At 42.5% G+C, this 12,452-nt stretch overlaps 1 protein-coding gene across 1 annotated transcript; it reads left to right on the top strand.

Annotated features, from left to right (window-relative positions):
* Positions 1–4: 4 nt before the first annotated feature.
* ccne1 (cyclin E1) lies at positions 5–11,872 on the top strand. Its single transcript, XM_030047054.1, is given in 13 exon segments — positions 5–349; positions 902–952; positions 1,184–1,271; positions 2,465–2,527; positions 2,828–2,994; positions 3,410–3,545; positions 4,724–4,870; positions 7,288–7,383; positions 8,223–8,357; positions 9,224–9,335; positions 9,586–9,743; positions 10,686–10,801; positions 10,803–11,872. Coding segments are annotated over 12 exon segments (1,299 nt in total). The 5' UTR covers positions 5–349; positions 902–938; the 3' UTR covers positions 10,870–11,872.
* The last annotated feature ends 580 nt before the right edge of the window (positions 11,873–12,452 follow it).

The raw sequence follows: 12,452 nt of genomic DNA, 5'->3' as shown, positions 1-12,452 counted from the left end.
CTTCACTTTTCCTTTCGAGGAGCGACAAAGTGCACCGACATAGTTAAGCGTCTATATCTCGACTTTTGTATTTGTATGAGAAATTCAGGCGCATGGCGTTTAAACGCGGCCGTGAAGCGGAATCGCCGTCGGTAATTTAGCGCCAAGTTAAATCACCTCCTCCCTTGACGTTGATGCCTCAAGTCATCTGTTCCCTAAGAAGGCGCCAGCTCGGAGGAGCCTGCAGTCTGTCGGACACACTCACCGCCTCCGTATCACAACAATTACCCGGCAGATAACTAACACACATCGTCATATTTATTTCTTAACCCGCGGATAAGAGTGAACTTCAAGGGCGGAGAGTCTTGAGGTGAGTGCATCGGGGTTGGAAAATAACCAGCGCGCACACTTTGTTTTACGCGGCTGTCCCAGCAAAGCAAAGCTGCTAATGCTAACTAATGTTAAGATACAATCACCTAGACTAACTTCAGTGTTAGCAAGCATGTTCGGGGTTGTATTTTTGGGTGTATTGTTGCTTTGCTGAGGAAAATGTGGCTGAAGAGAAAAAAAAATAGGCGCCCCAGCTGTGCCGGCGGTTCGGCCATTATCCGGCCGGTCAGCTGTCCAAAGTTTGAGGGTGAAAAATAATCATGTTCTCAATGATAATATGTCGAGCTAAATGGCATGGCAGGTAATATAGAGTCGGATGTTTGTCGCCGAGAAATTTCACGACTGTTGGTGCTGTATTTCTTAACTTTTTATCGACTTTTAACATCGCGTCCCGTCTCCCATTTCCCCGCGCCCGGCTGAGCCTGGCTTTGTCAGAGGGGAGGGAGCTGCGAGTGTGGGGGTTGGGAGTGTGTGAAATGTGTTGTTAAAACTCACAATAAGACTTAACACACAGCACATCTCTGCTCCACAGGTTTGCTCCGAGTTTGAGAGATAAGCCTTCCAGTATAATGCTAGGAAAAAGGTGAGTTTGACGCTTTATTTTCCTGGGTCTAGCAAGCGTGTCAATCAAGTGTGTGTGTGTGTGACGAGGAGAAAAAGTGGAGTTGATGCAGCTAGCCATCCGGCTACTGGTTAGCTTTGCTGCTACAGGACAAAGTTTTGACTGCATTCACATATCTGAGGCGGCTTGTTAAGGTTAAAATGTGGTTGTTTACATAAGGTGAATGTGTTCTGCTACTCTGATATTTTTCAGGCAAGAGACCGAATCGAAGTCTGTTGCTCCTGAGGCTCCCAAGGAAAATGCAGCACGATCGAGAAAAAGGAAGGCAGATGTTGCTATTGTAAGTAGTTTGCACTGGTGCCAAGCTGGCTACTGGGGGGCTAATGTCCATGACCGGCCTAAGACATAACCTCAGTCAACTCAGTTCTCAATACAGCCCTTATTGAGGGACCACAGCATGGAACTGATGCCATTTTGATTCATCCATGCTTGCAAAGTAGCAAGCAGTGTCTTAAGCCCTCCTTGATATATTTTTTTTTAACCACTGGTTTGATCCAGCTGGAGCTGCATTGTATATTGTAGCACAGGTATCTCAAGTGCTGCATTGCTTACACTGCAAAAAGCGTTAAAGTACATGCCCCAGTTTCCACTGATCATCAACAACTCTCAACGGCCCTGGAGAAAGTGCAAGTGAAAATGATTTAGATGTGATTTCACTGGGCTGTCAGTGGCCACATGGCTGTGAACTGAAACACGTTCAAAATAGGACTGTGTGATACTGACGAAATCTTTTTATCAAGATATTGATAATTTAGTATCTTGATAATGTATATCGATAGACATCGAGATATAGTATGTTTTCTGTAAATTTGATGAAAATAATTGACCATACAAGATAACCACAAGACCTCACGACTGCTTTTCAACAATTCTGCCGACTGAATACTAACAGCTACTTTCTCTTTTGTCCTTTTTTATTTGGACGATATTTTGAACAGAGCTGAGTTTTGCTTTTGCTTTCAACACCTGTCTTTCATTGGCTTGCATCTTTTGGTTCTCCCTGTTCTACCTTTCATGGCTCTTCTGCAAGTGGAAGAGGATGTTTGTTTTTGTTGGAAACTGACATGGGAACTCTTCTCTTGTTAAGTACCGTTTTCTGGTCGGTGTCATATTCCTTCTACCTAAACCACGTCCAAATGACAGACGTACTCCCCTTTTCAAGGTACAAGTTCCCCATCTGGTGTTGGTTGGGCTGAACCCTGTTCTGTATCGGCGTGTTGCAGGGAGTTTTGTTCTTTGTCACACTCCACGATGGTTGTTTGTTATTGGAGTCAATGTGTAGTAATGCTGTGTCCAAAGACGTCTAGGACTCAATAATACAACATTAAAATACTGCCATAAAGCGGCTGTTATGACACCAGTGATAGAAACGATGGAAGATCTGCAAAGATACACATTCTTCTGTGTATACATGTATAGTCATATTGCACAACCCTATTTCAAAATAACCTTGTCTCCTTGTTCATTCCCTAGTTTTTACAAGATCCTGACGAGGAGGTGGCAGAGATGACGAAGAAGAAGCAGCGTGACCATGAGGTAGTTCTCTCTCACATGTTTTTCGCACATATCTCAGATCAGTCAGTGCCTCTGCTGGTCATAAAGTACAGTCTCTGACTTTAATCACTCCTGGCTGTACTGGATCATATGCATCACGGCTGGCAGGTTACACAAAATAGTACTTCTGACTGGGTGGTAGGGCTAAAAAATGAAATGTCACAGACACATAGGCCCTCTTTATTTTGTTTTTAAAGGCATATTTTCCTGCATATTTCTCCTGTTCTCACCCCACCCTCTCATTTTGCTTGTTTTTCATCCCTCTCTGTCTCTCCTGTGCAGCTGGGCTGGAGTCCTGATGCCGGTTACACAAGTCCACACAGGTGGATCCCCACGCCTGATCAGGAAGAGGACCAACCGGTTGCCTTTATCAGCACAGGCTTCCCGCACTATGCCTTAAACAACATATTTGTCACCCCTGTGCGCTCCTCCCCGCTCCCTGCACTGTGGTGGGTACTGGTGATGTGTGGTCAGTTGTCTCAGATTAGCTTTAGTATGCTAATACCACCTCGATAGTGTCTTGTGTGTTTTGCTTTCTAAGCATATAGTTTTCAAGGCTGCAGACCTATGCTTATCTTGAGAATCTCTCCAAGACTATATTGAGTTTTCTGTGGTTGCAGCAGCTACTCTTGCTGCACAGGTCCCTTGAAAACATGCTGGGATATTTTGTTCATCTTATGCCGTACGCTTGTAAATGATACTTGTGAGTAATTGATACAATCTTGCACACAACTAGTGAAACAGACAAAATACAATACTGTTTGAGGTCCTGTCATCTGACTCCTGTGTGTTTGAGAAATTCAGCAATCTTTTTGAATGTTGAGATAAAGTGACTTGTATATCCATCTCTGTATTCCCTTGTAGCTGGGCAAGTAAGGATGTGGTGTGGAACAACATGTTGGAGAAGGATAAGAGTTACACCCGAGATGTCCACGTGATGGAGAAGCACCCCCATCTCCAGCCCAAGATGAGGGCCATTCTCCTGGACTGGCTCATGGAGGTCTGTGGCACACCATTTAGTCCCCTGGACCCACAATTCAGAAGCAGCATTTTTTTTTTTCACAAAGCCTAAATGGGGTCTCACTTAGTCCATTTAAGCTATTCAGTTGAAATTGAAATGATTAGACAGTGTTCTACATGTAACCCAATTATTTTCTGAAACGAACTCAATACAGCCCTGAAAGGGAGAGTGTGCATTTAAGTCTGCAGTTGTCCTCATCTGCATATGTCAATTTTCAAGTCAAGTCAGTTTGATTTGTATAGCCCGATATCACAAATTACAAATTTTCCATAAGGGTCTTTACAGTAATACAACATCCTCTGTCGGTAGAACCTCACCAGATTAAAAAAAATAGTAATAATAAATATGGCTGACACCAAGCTCTCTCAGTTTATTTCTGAGACACATTCAGCTGCTGGTTATTGATAAAATGTAACTGCAACTCAGGTAAAACTACCAGCAAATTTATTGTGGTATGGTTTTTCCTTTAAAATAGCTGTGCAGTGTTGAGTTGTATCGTGGTAGGCAGTGGAATCACATTCAACGAAAGGCCTGTCTACTTTAGACTTATGATGTTGAGTTTTTGGAGTAATGGCTACATGCACTCCTCCTTTCAGGTAGCACAGATTGTCTTGGTGTGTTGGCATAATCGCAGCCAGTTGAGCAACATCAGTTCAGTCAGACTCCAGTGAGAACTTTGTGCAATTATTGGCAGTTTTTATGAATCTGTCTTTGTTCAGTACTGCAGAAACTCGTTTTTCCTCTTTGGTTTTGAAAGGAAGGGCCTTAATAGCTTAGATGTTCACTCTCTTAGCAGCAGAATGTGCCATTGCCAGTTCATCAGGTGTGTTTTTAAAAAAAAAAAAAGAGAGAGAGGGAAGGAAAGGCCTGCTTTCTTTATGCCACAGAACCTTCTGTGTCAGCTGTAGCACATAAACCAGCAGACGTTACATAGCATCCTTGTGGTCCGTACAGAATTTTAATGTGATGGCGGTCTATCATCAGCGTGAGTAACGGCCTAACACAATTTTATGTCCATAGTCCACTCACATAAATCTACTTGCTGAATACATGCCTGTGTCCTTGTGGTTTCACTGTCATGTGAGTGGACCTGCTAGTTGGAAGGCCACTTCAGCAATGTGACCTTGTTTGTGTGTGTGTGTGCGTGCATCCATTAGGTGTGTGAGGTCTACAAACTGCACAGAGAGACATACCACCTGGCCCAGGACTACTTTGATCGCTTCATGGCTACGCAGAGCAACCTCTTCAAATCAGCCCTGCAGCTCATAGGGATCACCTGCCTCTTCATCGCTGCCAAAGTGGAGGTAGGAACAGTTTCTGCCCACAGTAGATGGATAGATAAATAGATACTTTATTGATTTCAAAGGAAATTTAGGCATCCAGCAGCGTAATATGATGCACGATTAAATAAATACAATAAAATTTATCAGTGCTTACAATAAAAATGAGCCTGTATAGAGTAACTTCACTTAACAGGAACATAATGCTACAAGATCCTGTGCATATGGAGACTGTTGTTGATGTGGGTAAATATTTCCACAGTGCAAAATGATTGTGCTGTGACATTGAATAAAGTGAGTGGAAGTGCATATTAATCAGGGCTAAAATAGCAATTGAAATAAAACCAAAGAGTGCAGAGCATCAGGTTCAGTACTCATCTTTTCCCCCACCCTGTTGGGAAGAGATGAAGAGCCAAAGGGGACAAAAGATATAAGTCTGTCCATTGAGAAGTTCTGTGACAGCAACCTGCCACTGAACATGCTCCTCTGCTTCGTTATGGTGATGTGCAGTGGGTGACTGTCATAACGCTGCCTCCCAAATATCGAAAACAATGCTGGCAACCACAGACTGGTAAAACAGCTGAAGGACCTCAGCCTCTCTGGAAATGGAGTCGGTTCCTGTATAGAATATCCATGTTCACTGACCAGTCCAGTTTGTCATCCAGCTGTAGCCAAAGATATTTATAGGTCCTGACCACCTTCACATCAACCCCATCTATGGTACAGACCTATGATAATCCACCATCTCCTTCATCTTGGATGTTTTTACTGGCACTGTGCAACAAATTCTACCAGGCCCCTGTCACCTGCTCCTGTCCATCCCCAATATGCCACACAGTGGCAGTGTTGTCCAAGAACCTCAGCATTTAGCACGTGTCTGAGTTGCACCTAAGGTCTGATGTGTGTAGGGAGAAGAGGACAGAGCAGAGTGCAGTCCCTTGTGGTGCTCCTGTTACAGTACTACAGTCTCTGATTCTGTGATCCAGGTCACAGGATGTGAGTCCACTCGCATTCTGCCCAGCTTTTCTCTCAGTGGGAGAGGCTGTATGTGTGGTGTTGAAGGTGGTAGTGAAATCAAACATAATTCTCACAGCGCCACCTCCTTTGTCCAGGTGTGAGAGTGGGCCCAGTGGAGGAGGTAGAGGATGGCAGCTTCTCCACCATCTTCTACACCATCTTCTCCTGGTGGGCAAACTGCAGGGGGTCCAGTGTGTGTCATTGCCACTGAGCCCACTAGGGCACCCCATCTTGGGAACAGTGATGAGGCATTAAGTCTTCTACATTGTAGGGACCTTCCTCAGTCACAGGCTCAGGTTAAAGATGTGCTGGAGGTGTTCCCCCAGCTCAGTGGCACAGGCCTTTAGTCGTCTTGGGCACACTGTATCTGTGCTGGCTGCTTTACTGGGGCAGTGTCTCATCAGCTCAGTGCGGTGTCGGCATGTCACTACATGCCTCTGCTGCCTGCCCATTTGGGCTGATCACTGGCTTATGTGATTGGCCACCGCAGTGTGATGTCAGGTTTCATTCAGGCAAAAGTTGATTAAAAAATTGCTGGGTCAACTTATTTCCAGACGGCTGCTGTGTTTTTTGCCACAACAACCTACAGCATCTACTGCTGGCGTCTGCTGGACTACTTCAGGCTGGTGGCAGTTTGTGTTTTTGCTGGATTTTGTGTGAATTCAGCCGAAGTTGTAGCAGCAGGAGCCGGGCAGGGGGGAGGTGGGGGGATGAATAACAGTATGTTGAATAAAAGAATTAGAAAGTCTGTTGTTGTACATTGTGCTGGCTGAGCCAGCTATTGTCAGTGCTTTATTCTTTGTGTGTTTGTGACCTTTGTCACATGTCCTGCCTTGTTCAGTAACTGAATGTTGTCGGGGAGAAATGTCATCCATTGTTTATTTTAAGAGTCTTGCTAAGAATGCAGACAACAGGAATACGATGTGACGCCAAGGAATAAAACTGACAAGGCAAGATGATGTTCTCATATTGTCTATGCATAGTCAAAAAATGTGAAACGGTAGCACATCCCACATTTTCAAGTCAAGGCGGACAAAATATTCACATTTCACCTGTCTATTTGGCTCACATCACACATTGTCTATCCATACTTATTTCTAGTGGGAGTGGCTATGTTGGCCTTTATTGGCAACCAGTAGGAACTGCAGCAACAGTGATAGAAAAAATTTGCACCTCATGTTTCCTATCCCCTTGAGTAATGGTGGCTTGTAATCAAATTAGGACTCACCTCCTTGTATCAATGCTGTGCTTAAAGGCAGCTTGATGGTCACTTTGGAATGACAGCACCATGTACACATAGATTATTATTTTTTCCCCAGCTGGTCTATGGGATTTAAACCAGTTAGTCTTGGGCCAGATCACAGCCAACTGGTCTTTTGATCCTAATGCTGGTTTCTCTTGTTGTTGGTTCTCCTTCCTTCCAGGAGATGTATCCTCCCAAGGTTCACCAGTTTGCGTACGTGACAGACGAAGCTTGCACTGAGGATGAGATTCTCAGTATGGAAATCATCATAATGAAGGTAAAGGACACACTAACACACCTGTTGTACCCATGATGCAGGTGCATCTCACCTTTTTTCCTGGTCAAAAATCAAATGGTTCAGACACATCATAATGGATTGGTGTCTCTCTGTTTTCTCACTTGTTCATGTGTCACACACAGTATCTCAGACTGTTGATCAGATTTTGACTTAACGTGGGTATCAGGCATCTCAGACTGCTTTCTGGCATTTATTAAAATACTCTAATTGGCCCAGTGGGAAGATGCTGTAACTACAGGTCAACACGAGTCTTTGTTGTCTGTCTTTTGTTATTTTTCAATATTACTGATCGGCTCAGAGGGGGACTGCACCATCTGCACAGCATGTTTGCCGTTTCCTTGTTTTGATGTATACTTCTGGAAATGCCATATACCTTACCTAATAAAACTAACAGCCACCGTCTGACATGGATTATGGCTGACATTTTCATTTTCACAGCAAGTTTGTGTCATAGCTCGCAACTCCACAAATGCTACTTCTGAAAATGGCTGGCCAGCTCTCACATGATTAATGAATATTCTTTTTTTAATTTATAAACATACTCCACTAATGCACATCATACAGGCCTTCTTAAGTGGTGTGCCCTTCTCTTCTTAAATACACAAATGTGCCATAGGACTGAATATGTTTTGATTTAAGTTGATTTGTGGGGTGAAAACCATTCCTCTTTGTCATCAATCCATAGTACAACTGTATAGATAGGAGTGTTTAGCCAGTGTGTCAAATTAATAACTGTTTAAAATAAAGGTGTTACTGCTGGTCCTACAGTTATTTGTGTGTTTGCTCTAACCATGCGATCTCTGTCTCTGCTGATTCAGGAGCTGAATTGGAGTCTGAGCCCCCAGACTCCAGTCTCCTGGTTGAATATTTACATGCAGGTGGCCTATCTGAAAGAGAAAGATGAGCTACTCATCCCCAGATATCCCCAGGCTACATTCATACAGATCGCTGAGGTGCGCCCTATTTTCTTAACTTTTTGTTCTTTCTTTGAAATGTAAAAGGAAAATTCTACATCTGTCCACATCTTTTTTTTACTGACGCTGGACAGGAATGAAACAAAATTCAAAAGTAGGCCTGCTTGCTCACCCAAAAAATGTTTACTATGACAAGTTTCCAAACATGTTGGGTCTTCGTTAGATGTGACAAGACCTTTTTTTTTTTTTTTTTTTTTTTAATGTTAATCGCCAAAAAAATGTGTCAGCACAAGAATGTTGTGTGAACCAACTTAGTTCTTTTTTTTCTTTTCTTTTCTCCCCTGGGAGTTGTCAGAAGTCTTGACAGTTACAGATGGAATTCCTTCTAGCATTAAATATATACATGTACATACAGGTGCACACATGGGAATTCGAGCTTCAACGCATAAACACGCTCTCCCGAGTTGCCAGAGCTGTTTTTTTTTTTTCTTGTTTGTTTTTGTTTTTGTTTTTTTTTTGCTAAAGAGAAACCTGCAGTTTATTTCATGTTCTTGAGGGGAGTTCTGGGTTTCACCCCTGGAAGCAGGTGGAAGCAGATGTTTTTTTGTTGCTATGTACTTTCATCGGACAAAATGTTGACATAAAATCATCAAGCGTTCTTCATTGAATGGGGAACATAGTCTTCACTCTCCTGAATTTTTTTTTTTTTTTTTTATAGTGGGTGTTTGTGTTTATTGCATTTGCCCAGTTATTAAAGTACATGTGAATGCTGTGAGTGATGCCATATTGGGTTGTGTTTTAGTTTAAATTAATTCCAGTTTAGTCCAGAAATGAACCTTGTGGCTTTACTTCCAGGTCATGTTCTGATGTCTTATTTCAAGTTGTGTTTTCTTACGGTTCCCCAGCTGCTGGACCTGTGTATGCTCGACGTACGTGGCCTTGAATTCTCCAATGGTGTCCTTGCTGCTTCGGCCCTGTTCCACTTCTCCTCCTTGGAGCTGGTGGAGAACGTCTCAGGTAAAACAGCAGCTGCCTTGCATTTTTAGTCAAACTAGAAAAGCATTATTCTTTTCCAGGCGACTAAAACCACCAATAATTATGAACAAATAATGGTTCGTAACATACTTTTTCCTTGAAGCCAGGTTTTTAAATGTTAAAAGTGGGATTTGTTTCCTCTGTGGCTCCATGTTAGGTTATGTTGTTCTGCATTACTGTGGTCTTTGCGCCCTTACTGATAATCCTTGTCTGTTCCTCTGCCTGCATGCAGCTCTGAAGAGGGTGGAGGTCGAGGAGTGTGTGAGGTGGATGGTGCCCTTTGCCATGGCGCTGCGGGAGGTTGGCGGGTCGCCTTTGAAAACGTTCCTAGGAATCCCTGCAGATAACACGCACAACATCCAGACACATGCCCCCTACCTGACATGGCTGGTAAGGAACTCTAACATTTCGGGCTTCCTATATAGAAAATACAGGAAAACATGAAAAACAAATTTCAGCAAGGAAAGCCATCACCAGAAACGAAGTTCTTTGATCCCCAAAAACTACAGTGTAAAATATTGTGCAGTGGTTTCTGAAACCCTGGAAATGCCGGACTTTTAATTTGAAAACATGTAGCAAACCTCACCCTACAATGTTTACACCAAAGCAACAAAGCTTTACGTTGCCTTTCCAGCTAAGCACTTTTAGACAGTGAGAATACACCATTTTTACAAACACAATTATCATGAACAGAGACCGGAATGACATTTGTAAAATTTAGGCGAAACTGAAGAATAAAGTGATGTGATAATGTGAGCTCACATGCAACAAAGATTGCATCAGAATGAGATTTTCATCCATGAGACAGTTGTCGTCCACCGACCAGCTCAGTAAATGGACCCACCATGTTTTAACCTCCTCCAGAAACTCACCGTCAACACTTCATCTAAATGCCTAAATATGCACAGAAGTACTCTTTTGTATCCCAGAGAGACAAAGAAAATAGGTGGTTTAAACATTTACACAGCTATTAGTTGCCAATACACTCCGATGAACAAAGGATTATTCCATGCCTTTCAAAGCGAATAAAGTTTAATTGCAAATGCACTCATATTTTCCGCTTGTGGTGGTTACATGAGGCTTTTCCTTTCTGATTAGGCTGTTAACTCCAATTGGTAATAAAACAGCAATGAGTATCTTAAGGTCCAGTTGTGGAACTTTTACGAAAAGTTCATATGGAGTTCAGATCTTGATTATTAAATGTTGTTAGTAAAAAAAAAAATAACTAAATAAAAAAATAAAAAACTTTGAATGCATTGTTCCATTGGTCATTCTTGTGTTTCCATTGGTGGTCTTAATTAAGTATTGTTTCTTGTGTGCTTATGTTTGCAGGACAAGGCCTATTCCTACCAGGAAGCAGAATTGGAGCGCCACGGCAACTGCCCCGTCCCCTCGGGCGTCCTGACCCCTCCTCTCAGCAGTGAGAAAACGGAAGATGCTCTCAACGGACGCGGCTGCACCTAAAATCAGACCAAGGATCAGCACGGCTTCCCTGCAACCGCACATTCAGGAATAACGAAAACAAAAACGCTGAAACTTCACCAGAGCAGCAAAATCCCTAATCTCTACTCTCTGGCTGTAAAGGGGGGAAAAGGAAGTTTTCTGTATCCAATATCAGGAGCTGCGCCTTTCTGTGCAGAATCTCCACACGTCTGCACAGTGGGTCGGAAAAGACCGATAGAAGCTGTTATGTTGCTCTGATTTTTAAGGCCTGACTACACTGATCCAAATGTTTGAAGTGTCTGGGCAGGCGGTGCATGGATGTGCACCAACTGGCGGAATCGTGGGTGGGGGGGGTGCAGAAAATAAGGAAATAGCTTGGATGCCCCCAAAAACCACAGACTTTTCCTTTAACCCCCCCAGTTTGGGTGATAAGAGGAGGTGGAGGGATATTTGGGTGGGAGCGCCCAACAGGATAATTTTTTTTTGATGGCATTGCACCCACATGCTTGCATAATTATCAACTGCACACACATATGTTGGTTGATGAATAATTTTGTTTTCTGTGCAGAGGCTGATTGAATGGACTATTTAGAGTCTCTGTGTGAAATTTCCTTTTTTTTCCTCAAGTTTTTTTTTTTTTTTTAGCTCAGATTGATGTCTTAAATTACCAGCAAGACCCACTTGCCCAAAAACTATTCCTAGGGTCGTCTTTGGCTCTATGTGCTGCTACAAAAAGTGGGCTTTGCATTGCGTAGGGGAAAACAGGTGTGTGTGCGTGTGCTTGTGTGTGTAAATGTGTGTTTGGTTGCATGTGCCTCTTCTGTTGACATTTTATTGGACACGTCGTGGCCATGTTTTTGCTTAGGGACCAGTAGCTGGGCTACCTAAACAAGAGAACCAGCTAAGCTTCAGAAGCAAACATTTTGATTGTATTTATCTGTTTTGTTTTTACACTTCCCAACAGTTTTTACCCCACCACCAAAATGTAAGATTTATATTTGACTTTTTTTTTTTTTAAATGAAATGCTGCTACATATATTTTACAATAAAGACAGTGTCTCACAACTGTTTTTTAAAACTGAGTTGTCCCTTGTATTATGTGTCGGTGCTTTTTAGTGAAGTTTTTTTTTTTTTAAGCCTATCTCCTGTGAACTGAATGTGTGATTCACTCATTTTTGCAAGCAAACTTGATCTGCTGAAAGTCAGGATACCCTTGGATTTTAATTTCTATAGCAAACTGATATGGAACAGAGTGAGAAAGCAAAACGCAAATCAAAACACGAAACAAATTAAGTTAATAAAATAAGATGATAGTTATAAAAGTAAATTGATAAAAACAAATTGAAAAGATTAGCTTCACTTTAAGTTTTAAAAAGAAGCATTGTGGCACATGAGAGGAGGTTACGGTTTTCATGCAAAAGGAATGGACTTGTACAAAATGGAGAAGTGTGACAGATGTCCTGTAGCATCATATGGTGGCTGTTTTTAAAAAGAAAAGAAATGTGATGCACCTAGGCTTTATCCCACTAGATGTCAGTGTGATGCTGTCAGTTTTCACCCTGAGAACACTGAATAAAATCTAGTCAGATAGAGCAAAGGGGAAACATTTAAGTAATACAGCTCATTAAAGGACTACAGTACCTAGATCAGATGCAG

The sequence above is a fragment of the Myripristis murdjan genome, chromosome 3 (genome assembly GCF_902150065.1).
Source record: "Myripristis murdjan chromosome 3, fMyrMur1.1, whole genome shotgun sequence".
In the NCBI taxonomy this organism is placed as follows: Eukaryota; Metazoa; Chordata; class Actinopteri; order Holocentriformes; family Holocentridae; genus Myripristis; species Myripristis murdjan.
The sequence above is the reverse complement of the archived record's forward strand: the minus strand, read 5'-3'. Positions and strand labels throughout refer to the sequence as shown.